General features: G+C 48.1%; 4 protein-coding genes across 4 annotated transcripts; 2 read left to right on the plus strand and 2 right to left on the minus strand.

The window, feature by feature from the left end:
* The first annotated feature begins 282 nt into the window (after window positions 1-282).
* On the plus strand, window positions 283-1710 carry F4822DRAFT_196433 (DUF706-domain-containing protein). Its single transcript, XM_051453651.1, has one exon. It carries the CDS (start codon window positions 611-613, stop codon window positions 1529-1531), a length of 921 nt encoding a protein of 306 aa, XP_051315083.1. The 5' UTR covers window positions 283-610; the 3' UTR covers window positions 1532-1710.
* Window positions 1607-6261, minus strand: F4822DRAFT_442677 (uncharacterized protein). Its single transcript, XM_051463017.1, has 5 exons — window positions 5183-6261; window positions 4071-5112; window positions 3607-3979; window positions 1893-3545; window positions 1607-1813 (listed from the first exon to the last, which is right to left on the minus strand). The coding sequence occupies exons 1-5, from the start codon at window positions 5668-5670 to the stop codon at window positions 1683-1685; spliced, it is 3687 nt and encodes a 1228-aa protein (XP_051315084.1). The 5' UTR covers window positions 5671-6261; the 3' UTR covers window positions 1607-1682.
* A 183-nt stretch (window positions 6262-6444) lies between these two features.
* F4822DRAFT_436871 (Indoleamine 2,3-dioxygenase) lies at window positions 6445-7917 on the minus strand (the record flags this gene model as incomplete). Its single annotated transcript, XM_051462353.1, has 1 exon — window positions 6445-7917. The coding sequence occupies one exon, from the start codon at window positions 7915-7917 to the stop codon at window positions 6445-6447; it is 1473 nt and encodes a 490-aa protein (XP_051315085.1).
* Window positions 7918-9152: 1235 nt separating this feature from the next.
* Window positions 9153-11481, plus strand: F4822DRAFT_397840 (UEV-domain-containing protein). The gene is made up of 4 exons (XM_051457649.1): window positions 9153-9405; window positions 9468-9555; window positions 9619-9857; window positions 9923-11481. Exons 1-4 carry the CDS (start codon window positions 9355-9357, stop codon window positions 11210-11212), a joined length of 1668 nt encoding a protein of 555 aa, XP_051315086.1. The 5' UTR covers window positions 9153-9354; the 3' UTR covers window positions 11213-11481.
* Window positions 11482-12300: the final 819 nt, after the last annotated feature.

Genomic DNA, 12300 nt, shown 5'->3' on the forward strand with positions numbered 1-12300 from the left:
ACACGCAAGTGGCAGACTAGATTGCAGAGGGACTTCACGAATGAGCGGCAACATCGCCCCGGATTACCTAACTCAGCTAGGTCTGGACGCCACGTCCATTCAGCGTGGGGGGGCTATCAAGGTCTAGGGCTATACATACCGAATGATGTTTTGATGACGTTGCGCCCCTCTAGAGGACCCTGAACACAGCATGTGGGTGCTGAGCGACGGTCCAGTGGACGATGCATACATCTTGTCTCAAGTCGGAGGATTTTACCTTTTCTACAAAAAGAGCGGAACGCCGGACGCTGATCCGGCTTTGGAGGGATGGCGTCCCTGGTTTCGTTGCGGGAGGTGAACCCTTGTACATCCAAGCTAGGTGAAGCTATGTTCGGCGATTTTCACCTTATTTGTCCTACGCTATCTATGAAGCTAATGTGGGGACGCTCGACTCTTATACCATTTATACGGAGCTCAGAGTATATATATCCCTTAAAGACGACGAGGTCAAGAGAAATTTTCGAATGCTAGACTTAGAATACCTAGCACCTTTGAAGATTTCTCCACCTACCTCAAGATACCCCTTTCCTCCTTTCAATTTATCTTATACCCCACTTCATATACCCACACAATGGCTCCAGGGGCCCTCCTCGACGACACCACATCTCGGAATGGCCTCGACTTGGAAGAGACATCAGACCACATCGACGCCGTCAACGTCCTAAAAGGCCAAGCCAAGTTTGACGACAAGTCACAATTCGACGCGGACAAAGACAAAACCCAATTCAGACAATACGAAGAAGCATGTGACCGCGTGAAATCCTTCTACCGCGAACAACACGCCAAACAAACCGTAGCCTACAACCTACAAGCCCGGCACCGCTTCCGCACGCGTCAACGCGCGGAAATGACAGTATGGGAAGCGATCGAAAAACTCGACACACTTATCGACGAATCAGACCCAGATACCAGCCTCTCACAAGTCCAACACCTCCTCCAAGCCGCCGAAGCCATCCGTCGCGACGGCAAGCCGCGGTGGATGCAACTCGCGGGTCTAATCCACGACCTTGGAAAACTACTTTTCTTCTTCGGCTCCGAGGGCCAATGGGACGTCGTCGGGGATACGTTTCCCGTGGGCTGCGCTTTCGACCCGCGGGTCGTGTACGCCGACACCTTTACCGCAAACCCGGATTCGCGGGATCCGGTGTATAGTACTGAATACGGTATCTACAGTCCCGGATGTGGGCTTGATAATGTGATGTTATCGTGGGGTCATGATGAGTATTTATACCATGTCGTTCGCGATCAATCTACACTACCCCGCGAAGCACTGGCTATGATTCGGTATCATTCGTTCTACGCGTGGCATAAAGAGAATGCGTATCGCGGGTTGATGAATGAAGGGGATGAGGATATGTTGAGGGCGGTGAGAGCGTTTAATCCGTATGATTTGTATAGTAAGAGTGATGGGGTGCCGGATGTAGAGGTTTTGAAGCCGTATTATTTGGAGTTGATTGATGAGTTTTTTCCGAAGAAGGTTGTTAGGTGGTAATTAGTGAGTAAGTAAATGGATAGACAGATGGTTGGGGTTTTGGCTAGAAAGGCTTGGGATATTTTATGATGACATGATTGATAATAAATATTGGAAATATATGTATTTCTAAGTATATACAGATTGACAATAGGAAAGTTGGAAAGGAAAATCAATAATGATTGTAGCTATTACACATCCAACACCACACCGACCATATATCCTCTTCGCTTACATCTTCGTTGGTGTCGAAGAATGGAAAATCTTCGCCGAAGAACTTCTGCAGTGGTTCTGGGAGTTCATCTAATGTTTAAAAATCAGTACTGCGGTCCCCGAGCGAAATTGTCCATATCAATGAGCATCAGAGGAAACGACAACTTACAGGTCTGTATATTATCTAAGATGCTGCCCATTTTCTCTATTTCATCCATGTTTACGACATACAGATCCACTATCCGCGTCCGCCATGGTCCGAAAATGAATTTCTCGAATTCTTGTGGCGAGCCTGTCCCCCGCTCTAGATGCTCCGTAAACTCGACTATTAGCTTCTCTAGCTGTTGAGCTTTATCTTTCTCGGACGGGTCCTCGCGAATCTGTCGTGCCTCTTCCGGGTTAGGATACTCGAAGATCCCCCTTCTCCCGTAGCCCTTATAGAGCGGAAGAGATGCGCAGCATGTATGTGTCATCTCGAGGGCTTCAAAGGTGAGGAGACGGATGAATTCTTTCTGCCATATTGGTATCATAGTGGAAGCTCGAGGTTGTTCACCGGCAGTAACGTTGCTGATACCGTTGCATTTATGTCGGAATAAATGATGCCAAAAGTTGTCTTTACCTAAATTATAGATACTTTCCTCGTAAATGTATTGTTTGCACAAATAGCTGAACGGCGAGCATCCACCCCCTCTTCCATTAAGTGCAGGCTGGTTAGTACACCAGCATAGACACCCATCATGATGTACTTTCCCCTCTCCTTCTGCAATGCGCACCATCAAATCTTGGCTTGCCCTTGACACATTCCATTTCGCTCTGGTCGCCTGCCAACCCCACGTATTTATCACCATCGTTAGCGATAAATAATGCCAGCCTGTAACGGCAGTACTTAATTTCAACCCCACTCTTGGCTGCTCCTCTGACTCGGCTGGTTTTACGTCTAAACACCCGTGCTCGACCAACCATGGCAGCACATCCTGAATATTATCCCCCAACGAAGCTTGCCAGAACGAATACGGCGCTCGATCTGTATACATTAATGGCCTCAACCCATAATAATCCGGCGCGTTGTACTGACTAAACCCGTGCTTCGCGAAAATGGGAAAGAAACGCAAAGGGAAGCCTTCAAATTGGTATACTTCACGGCAACTATTTGATGGATCTCGGAGCGCAGCCGAAACGGGAACCTTAGCATGGTCGAGACATATAATGATAGATTTGACATCAGTCCTAGAGAGGACTGGCTGTGCCTTCATTTTCTCACCATGTCCGGATTCCGCTGTTAGAACTGGTTTATGCTCTGGATTACTGCTAAGATTTTCCATTAGCCTGTCGTACGTTCTCTCTAGATCCATCGGGACGAATTCCCGAATTTTCTCCAAATTTATCAAAAAAATTGATAATAGGTCTCGTCGCCTTTGGGCCATGTGATACGCAAAAATTTCGGCGCAAGCCTCCGACGTGGATTCCAGTGCATATGATAGTTCCTCACGTTGGGAATTCCTTTGTGGCCAGAGGCTACAACCTGCGCCGAGTAGAATATCGAGGCTCTGTGGGCATTGGTTTGCGGCCGCGTAGCCGAAGGGGAGGCAGATTTTGTGTCCCCATCCACCACCCAATTCGAAGTTACAGGTTGTATCGAGAAGGAGTCTGGCGTCAGTTTTCAATAGCCGAGCGAGCCCCTGCGGCCATCCGATAGAGAGGTGGAGAGCAGTCAGACCGTAGGTTGTCTGCAACACTGACTCGGGGCAGAATTTGATCTGATATTCAAGGGCGTCGAGCGACCTTAATATGATTGATTGTGCAAGTGGGGAGACATCCATACCTTGATTTGCACGACTTATCAGAAGCTGGAAGTAATTTGTAGGGAAAAGTGATTAGCTTACATATTTCATGGTCTAAAATATGAGTAAAGAAGATCCTTGAATCCATATATGGCGTCGCCTCGATAACGTCTTCAACTTCAGGATCGGAGATTTGCGCAATGGATGAGATTAGTTTAGCTCTTTGGTCGGTGGCCTGTCCCTTAAATCGAACTAGTATTTCGGTGGATAATGCGAGTGTAGTGGAATTATTGATATGTGGTAGAAATTTAGGTATTCTTCTATAAGATGTACTCTTCGCTGTAGGGCGCCAGCCCTGCTCCTTGCAATTTAGACCAGCTTCGATATAAAACTGTATCATAGGCGCAACTGCATTCATCACGTCGGGGGTCAGTAAATCGAGATGAGACATGAACGTTAGGGTTTGAAGGTATTTCTGAGGGAAAAGAAGCATCAGCACCACCATAAAATACCCGTGAGGCGAGGGTAAAGCATTAACGGAAAGGTCTGGAGTATAGTTCACTGACCTGTAAATGATTATGTCCGTCTTCATAGTAAATATCATTCACCGACGCACTCCCCTCTCGATAAAGCGTGATGACCTTTTCTTGGCAGCTCTCTAGCTGTTCTGCCACCTCCTTAGCTCCTGATATTCCGCTCCCAGCCATTATTCGCCGATAAACATTTTGGATCTCTTTATGTACGGGACACAGTTCCATAGAGACTAGATTTTTCCATCTCACCGAGGGACCGAGGGAATAACCCCCGGCGCCCGTGGAGCACCAAATGGCCACCTCAACAAGGTTGTTCAGGAATGAACCTATTCGGAAATGTAAACGAGCCCCAGCCGTCCGGCTATTTCCACGTTGCCCAACGGCATGAAGAGGGCAGTTGGGTGCGCGATGAGAGAACTTCTGCTTTCGGGAGAAAACGGTGAAGTTGAATAGCGAATGTGAATATGTGCTGGTTAAGGTAGTTCTCGTTCGGCATTGACATATGCAGCCGGGTGGCATGATGTTTGGGGAGGGATGCCGAGCATTCTCAACATCTACTTGGGTATCAGCTCTAGCTATAATGGGAGGAACGAAGACGGTATCGCAAGCCTGCCGGAGCGATGACGGTGGTAGATATCTCGCGATCCTATTCGTAACTTCTGTCGCTATTCTTTTGGCAACATCCGGACCTTGCTGCTGCTGCGCGACGATGTTGTTTATCCCCGTTACCCCGCGCTCGAGTAATTGGAATCGTGCCAGCATAAGTTCATTTTGGGAGGACAAGTTCGAGTCCGTCTCGCGTAGCTTGTCCCCTAGCGCGCTTATTTGCAGGGCGGTATTGGTAGTCGTCTGCTCTGTAGTCGAGAGATGATATTTGATTGAAGAAATATCCGAACTAAGGCGCTGATTGAATGCATCTAACTTGGTGGCATTTTCCTGAATGGTGGTTTGTAGATCGACAGCGGATGGCAAAGAGTCAATGGCCGTACGAATATCAGAGGCTTTGGATTCCAAACTAAAACTAAACGTTGAAACTGAATCCTTGAGGCTCTCAATGCTTTGGCGATCTCTATTCCTAGTTCAGTATGGTTAGCACATTACACTAAACAATCACCAAGATGACGCACTAAATAAACGAGACTTACGGGTTAGTGATGAGGACTGCTAGGTTGAGTAACGTAGTTAAGTGCTGCAGTTTCTGCCGGAGATTCCTTACATCTTCTTGGTGGAACTTATACACGATCGCCCGCCCTATAGCCTTACTCTTCTCCTTTAAACTATTCTTGTGCTTTCCTACTGCTGGTGGGAGTGAAACTCCAGTATTTTGAGGTGAGGCGACCTCGTCGGGAGGTAATTTCGCCAATTTGGCTACAGTATCTCGCAGCTCGATAAGGCAACTTGTGGCGTGACGAAGACATTGTAATAAGAGAGCCGCGTCGTCTGGCCGCTGTGGGTGGGTTTCTATGACAGCTTGATTGAGACGTTTAAATATCTCAGCCAAGATACGTACGTCTTCCCAGGCGTCGTTCAGCTCTTTGTGTCTTCCATTTATAGCGCTCAAATAACTTCGCAAGCCGTCGCAAACTTGTATACCAAAAGATACGATGCCAATGACGGCACTAGCTTCTGCCATGTTAGTGATGTTGCGAGGAAATCATCTACCTACGAGTGGGTAATGCTTGATTGAGAATGGATTGGCGAAAAAGGGAATCTCGAGGAATTGTTAATGATTCAGTGAGAGGGCTGTAAAGGTGGCGAGCATCACCTGCAAAAGCCCCTGGAGGGTGGGGATGCTTGGGCAAAGCCATGTCAAAAGCATTTGGTATGCCATAAGAGGCCCAAGTATGCCCAATAATAGTCCTGGTGTTGTAGGTGCCTTATGTAGGTGCCTTATTCCAATACATATGTGGCTGGCCTACATATTTGTTGTAGGAGACGAGATTTTGATTTGTGGCGGGCTGAGAGCTACATACATGTACCTAGGTACCTGCTACCCTCCTATGGCGATCACGACCAGAGGGAGTCGCTTGCTGATTGTGTAACATGTAGCATACAGGTTTTCTTACTCGTCATTTATAAAATTTGTTGACTACATACCTATGTAAGGTATTAGTGACTGACTTGCTTATCCGGATACATAAGGTCAGGTGATAGCGTATTTTACACCTACCTACCTACCTAGGTAGGTAGGCACCTAATTCGTAGCTTGTCTGGTAATATTTTTTCGCGCCACTGGTCAAGGCATTCCGAATCAAGGTATAGGACGTCTTAACCTAAAGGCAATGCCAGTAGCTCGGTGTGCCTCTATAGAAATATATCCAAGATTCTTAAATTCGATAAATATCTCATGAGCATTAACATCACTGGTACCAAAAATGCGAACGGATAACAGCTTCACTAACGTCCTTCAGTAATTGCAAATACCACCATACTCATCATCCATCGTCCAAGTTCCTGCAAGGCCGTGCTCAATGACCGGTTCATCCAACATATCCGACTTCTCATCTTTCCCAAGGAAGAAGTCACCTTGACCAGAAACTTTAGTCTGTCGACTCATAAATCGCTTGGCCCAAGTTTCCACCGACGGTTCGCCAGTCTCATCACGAGCCTGCTTGAGAAATGGGATTAAGGCGGTTCCACCGGTACCCTTCACCTTCTTATGCTTCTCATTTTGGGACGCGGTCGCTAGATTTTGTCGATTCTTGACAGCTTCGGGGCTACGAGAACGGCTACGTGCTCGATTCTCCCGAGAGGGTAAGATGATGTAGCGAGTGACAATAGCAATATGAATATCACGGAACGCGCGGAGCATAGCAAGGCACGCGTCGTATGCGATACTCAGAGAGCGGTCGGTAGCGGCACGACTTTCGACGAATTCGCGGATATTAGCCACGGCTCCGACGTCATTCAGGAAACGCGCATGTGGTCCAGGCATGTAACGTCGCATATCCCGAATAAAGTTGTGTTTCGGAACCCGACTGCGTCCCTCACGCTCCGACTCAGACGAAGGGTCTGCCTTCTCACCAGTGGGTCGATGCTCAACGCCTAGAATGACGTCAAAGAACTGAATGAGACTACTTTGAGCGTTGCTGGGTCCACTATACTGAACGTATTGGGACTTGCCCGAACCATCATCATAAACGACACCATTTGGCAAGCCAGCTTCGGCCATATTCTTACTTCCAGCAAGGAAAGTACGAATACGACGATAGAAGAATCCAGGGTCACAGCTCTCATGCATCCGGCGCAATAATTCACCGAGGTCGTCGAGGCGCTCAGCAAAGGCGCGTAGGCAACGTGTCACGGTTGCACTATCGCCTTGTCGAGCGGCGGCAACGGCCGTCAACATTAAAGGGATGATGGGTCCACCGCGAGCCTCGATGGCGACCGAGACTAGGTAGAACCAAGACTCATCTAGCGATCCAGTGAAAGTAACCAATGTGGCGAGATTATCGAGATCGTCAATATCCTCATCAACAAAGAGTGGCTTGAAGTTCCACAACACGGAGGCCGCGTAAGTGGATACTGGTGGAACCTCAAGGTGCTCACAAATCTGCAGCAGCGGAGCGGAAATGCTCGGTGGTACCCGATCGCAGGGAGTGTCACCTCCCCAAATGTACCCATGAGCGAAAAAAGTAAGAAGCATGTAGGCTCTCCTCCATTCTGCGTCATGTTCCAGACCAATGGTGGAGAGGACGGGAAGACGGTCAATAACACCTCGGAGACGTTTGCTTAGAATCAAATTCTGAAGGTTGGCTCCAATTGACTCCCATTTGTTATAATAGGGGTCTGGAAGCCTCGTGAGAGGTAAGACATCCGGTAAGAAGCCATGGTCTGGTGAGATTCCATAATCGGATAAAACAGGAATAGGAGGTCTCATCACGACGGCGTTTGTTGTATCTCGGGACGGATGCGTGATAGTAGTTGACTAGTGAGGATAGTAAACTGAGCAATTGATACCACGAAGCTCAATCACCAATCCTTTCAACTTAATTGAACTAAATTATAAAAAATCTAAGTCCTGACGCAAGGAGTATACAGATAATAATACTGTAATACTCCTCAGCCGTGCGAGACTATCGGTTGGTTGTGAGCATGCGGTTGCGTAGAAAATTGTTAATAGAAGACAACCAAGTTGAGTAGAACGTGTAATAGATAAAATAGGAAAAATACGTGAAAGAAGTGGGAAAGCAAAGGCTTATAAGAAAAGAGGAGCAAACTTGGTACAAGTTTCTCCCTAGGCTGGCAGGAGTTTCGGAAAATGGGGGTCCTAACTACTAATAAAGTCAGGAATACATAAGTAGGATGTTATTCATTAGTAATATCATGAATGTTTTCTGTCTTTTACTCATCGTCATCAGTCAGTCTCGAGGGAAGGAGAAATATACACCCTGATGTATTGGTCAGGGAAATATGACAGAATGTATATGACTTGTCTCGTAACCTATGTATATTGGGGCGCTTGGTAAAGAAACTAGAATGTCTATGGCACATGCTATATTTCTTCTGTAGGCTGTGGGTTGAAAAGTAATTATGGCGCAATTTGATACATCCGCGGAGTCCGAGCGGCCGGATGAATCTAGATCTAAGCTGCTAGGTAGGCTAAGCTATTCGCTAATACACCTAGTAACGGTAATCGGACACAATGGTATAAGATATTCTTGTCATTGAGAAAGAAACCGGTGCCGGCGGCTATCTTAGTTGCCAGGTTGCTTGGTTAGTGGTCGGATATTCTCGCATAAAGACTTTAAGATCTTATGTTTTTTGATCGGGTGATCCTAGATTCCACAAGGGTCCTCATGCAGAATTCCAAGGATGTGGATGTTTTGAAAGTGTAGAATTGTGTAGGGTGGCAGCCATAAGAAAAAAAAAGAAATGGAGAAGAAATTAAAAAGGAAGAAAAGAAAAGTCGCCTCAGTTGAGACTCAAGTCATTACATAATTGTGGATGTTTTGCGGCAAACCCGGGAATTTATCGGCTTTAGATTGCCTTATGTACTTGAGGTATGTGCCTATCTGGGTTAGCTGAGGGGAACTAACTATGATTGGTCACAACTTAATTGAGCTGTGATCTCCACTTAATTCGTCACTTGTCAGCCTTGGCGGGCAACCTTATGTACATGTAGCGCAAGGCTTCTGTAACTCTGTTACTTGAGGTACCTAGATACATTACATACCCCAATCATCATTCACATTCATATTCGCATTCAACACCACCAACACGCTGCCCTCCTCGAAGCTCTCCTCAACACCAAAAAAACCAATTCCTATCATGACGTGGCTACTACGAAGGTAACTAGCTGCTAGGATCCCCCAATATGGTCGTCCAGCAGCATGTGTTGAACTGGTTGTATAGCGTCCTGACAAGTGTAAGGCAGTCCTATAACCTCAACTTGATCGGACTTGACCTCTAATAACTTCTATTGTATAGGAATATCAAGATGTTAACCGAACATACAATGATGTAGCTCAGGCGCTATCCCAATATCCTTCACTATCGCCGAGAACAGATGTTCACAGTATGAGTCTCCTATATAACCCCTACGAGTCGCAATAGATTGGTCGATTCTAACAATATGTAGCTTTCGATAACGGCGTCTCTGCTCTTCTTCTACACCTCTCCGGTACAATTCCGGTCATCTTTCGCGGCACCACCTACCGATTCCCCATTTCATTATGGATACCACATGCCTACCCCCGCGAGGCACCTCTAGGCTATGTTACGCCTACCGAGAGTATGATGGTACGACCAGGTCAACATGTTGATCCTCAAGGACGTATATATCACCCCTATCTAGTAGGGTGGGCTGAATTTTGGGATGTAAGTGCTTCATCCCTTATAGTTGGCAATTTTCTGTGTGAGGGATTCTAATATAAAACGGGTAGAAATCCTCCTTACTAGACTTTCTAGCTATTCTTCGAGACATATTCGCAAAGGAACCTCCTGTAGTCTCGCGACAGCAAGCTCGTCCTACGCCGCAACAACAGTCCACTCCAGCTCCAACTCCTCCACCCGTCCCTCCTTTGCCTCCCGACGTATCGAGACATACTCCCCAGCATGTCCCATCTCCACATACCAACGATCAAAGACCGCCGCCACCTCCCCCGAAAGGTAGCGACCTTCCTCAGGTAGTATCTGGGCCTACTATACATGGGGACGGTCCCCCGCGACCACCTCTACCGGACGATGTTCGCCGACGATCAAGCATGTATGGTGCGCCGGCAGCAGCAACACAATCACCGCCATCGAACCGGCTCTCGAGATACGACGCCGCTCCTCCCCTACCACCTCAACAAGGACCACCTCACCCATCCCAATCCTACCAACGACCACCTCCTAACCTCCAATACCAAACCCAGCAACCGCCGCCGCCACAGCAACAACATCCTTACCAACCAGGAAACGCCACTCTCCAGACTGGATTTCCTCCACAAGATTCCCGACGCCTATCTATGGTGTCACCTGCGACTCCGAACCCCTACAACGCCGGCGCACCTCCCGGGCCATCATATACCGGCCCACCTCCAACCTGGCAACAGCACCCCGCGCCGCACCAACAACCGCAACCAATACCAGTCCAACCTAAACCACCCCCGCCTCCCGATCTAATGGACGAACCCTTCTCCCTTGCCCTCCCATCCCCATCAACCAACACCCTCGCGCCACCTCCCATCCCACCAAACCCCGAAAAAGACGCTCTCCTCCGCCAACTCGCCTCAACCCTCTACACAATCCGCCAGCGCGCCCGCGCCCAAAACGAATCCTCCCTAGCCGGTCTCGCAGCCCAACGCGCAGCAATGCTAACCGCGCGCCAAGCCCTCCAATCCGACGCCGCAGCCCTAGGTCCCCTAACCGCAATGCTAAGCTCCAACGCCTCCATCCTCCAACACTCCCTCCGCGAAGCAGACCGCGTAGTTTCCAGCGCGCGTGGTCGCGAACCCCCTCCTATCGATGATTTACTAGTCGCACCCACCGTAGTCGCGAACCAGTTATACGATGTCGTCGCCGAGGAACGCGCGTTGGGCGATGCGATTTTTGTACTTGGGCGTGCGGTTGAGAGGGGGCGTGTTGCGCCTGCTGTGTTTGCGCGGACGACTAGGGGGTTGGCTAGGGAGTGGTTTTTGAAGAAGGCGCTTGTTAAGAAGATTGGACGGGGGATGGGTCTTGTTGGGTAAATACCTAGGTACCTTTACCTACTTCGCTGGTAGGTATGCTGGATTTGGAGTTTAGAATCTTATAATGATCTTGGTTTGAAGGTAGAAACGATTGCGATATTAGAGAGTAGGTAATATGCCTTGCAGCAGCGGTGTTTGCTTGACATTGCCCTGGGGTCAGCTAGGTTTGACTGGACTAGGTTATGCCAATGATATATCAGATAAACATGAGATTTATGAGGTAGAAGTAAGCCGTACTGAAGATGAATACCAAATGATAACTTCAGGGGGCGGTAATCGTGAAGATGGCAGTAGATCAAAGCTCCACTACTCAATCGGGCACCCGTCTCGATCCAATACAAAAATCGAAGGTATTCCAAGACAGCCAAGGTACGACACAGTACCTCCTCGCCTTGCGCGAACTACCATTAACTTGTTCATCTAGTTCTACTCTTTCAACACTTTCGAATGTTTAAAATATCCAATATTTGATAAGTAAGCTATGTCTATCTAGTTGCCTTTCTACCTACCACGCCCATATGATGGACTTGGGATGTATCGTGGCCTAGTAGCCGGCCCTGAGTATCAATATTCAATCGATATTATGCAACCGACTCAGTTATCCGTTGCACCAGCAGCTGCAGTGCCAGCGCCGGACCCGGAACTAACACCACTTCCCTTCCCAAGTCTAATACCACTGCTAGCCTTCTCTTTATACATATTAACAATCTTCTTGACCTGACCAGGTCGCCTAGGTTTTGGATGTTTGAGTTTGACGTCGTTGATCTGACGCACCACGAATCCCGAAGCCGTCTTTTTACTCCAACTACTCTCCTTTTTCTTACCTTCGGTTTCCTTTCCTTTCCCCTTATCTTGTATGTTTTGTCCCTCTTCGTTGTGCTCGCTCCCTTCCTCATTATCCCCACCCTTTTCTTTCGCCTTTTCTTCCCTCTTCTTCCCCTTCTGTTCTCGGCGAGCCTGCTTCTCCTCTAGCCGACGACGCTTGCGTTCCGCTATCGTTTGTTGTGATACCACTCTCGATAGAGCATTGGGTGTCGATGAGGATGGGTCTGGGATTTGGGGGGTCTGAGCACCGGACGATTTGCCTG

Source organism: Hypoxylon trugodes (genome assembly GCF_022578975.1).
Source record: "Hypoxylon trugodes strain CBS 135444 unplaced genomic scaffold F4822scaffold_4, whole genome shotgun sequence".
In the NCBI taxonomy this organism is placed as follows: Eukaryota; Fungi; Ascomycota; class Sordariomycetes; order Xylariales; family Hypoxylaceae; genus Hypoxylon; species Hypoxylon trugodes.

Coding starts and splice junctions, on each gene's coding strand:
- F4822DRAFT_196433 (XM_051453651.1), top strand. CDS start 611: ATGGCTCCAGGGGCCCTCCTCGACGACACCACATCTCGGAATGGCCTC.
- F4822DRAFT_442677 (XM_051463017.1), bottom strand. CDS start 5,670: ATGGCAGAAGCTAGTGCCGTCATTGGCATCGTATCTTTTGGTATACAA. Junction 5,113..5,182: donor GCAGTCCTCATCACTAACCC/GTAAGTCTCGTT, acceptor ATACTGAACTAG/GAATAGAGATCGCCAAAGCA. Junction 3,980..4,070: donor ACGGACATAATCATTTACAG/GTCAGTGAACTA, acceptor CTTTTCCCTCAG/AAATACCTTCAAACCCTAAC.
- F4822DRAFT_397840 (XM_051457649.1), top strand. CDS start 9,355: ATGGTCGTCCAGCAGCATGTGTTGAACTGGTTGTATAGCGTCCTGACA. Junction 9,556..9,618: donor GCCGAGAACAGATGTTCACA/GTATGAGTCTCC, acceptor AACAATATGTAG/CTTTCGATAACGGCGTCTCT. Junction 9,858..9,922: donor GGTGGGCTGAATTTTGGGAT/GTAAGTGCTTCA, acceptor TAAAACGGGTAG/AAATCCTCCTTACTAGACTT.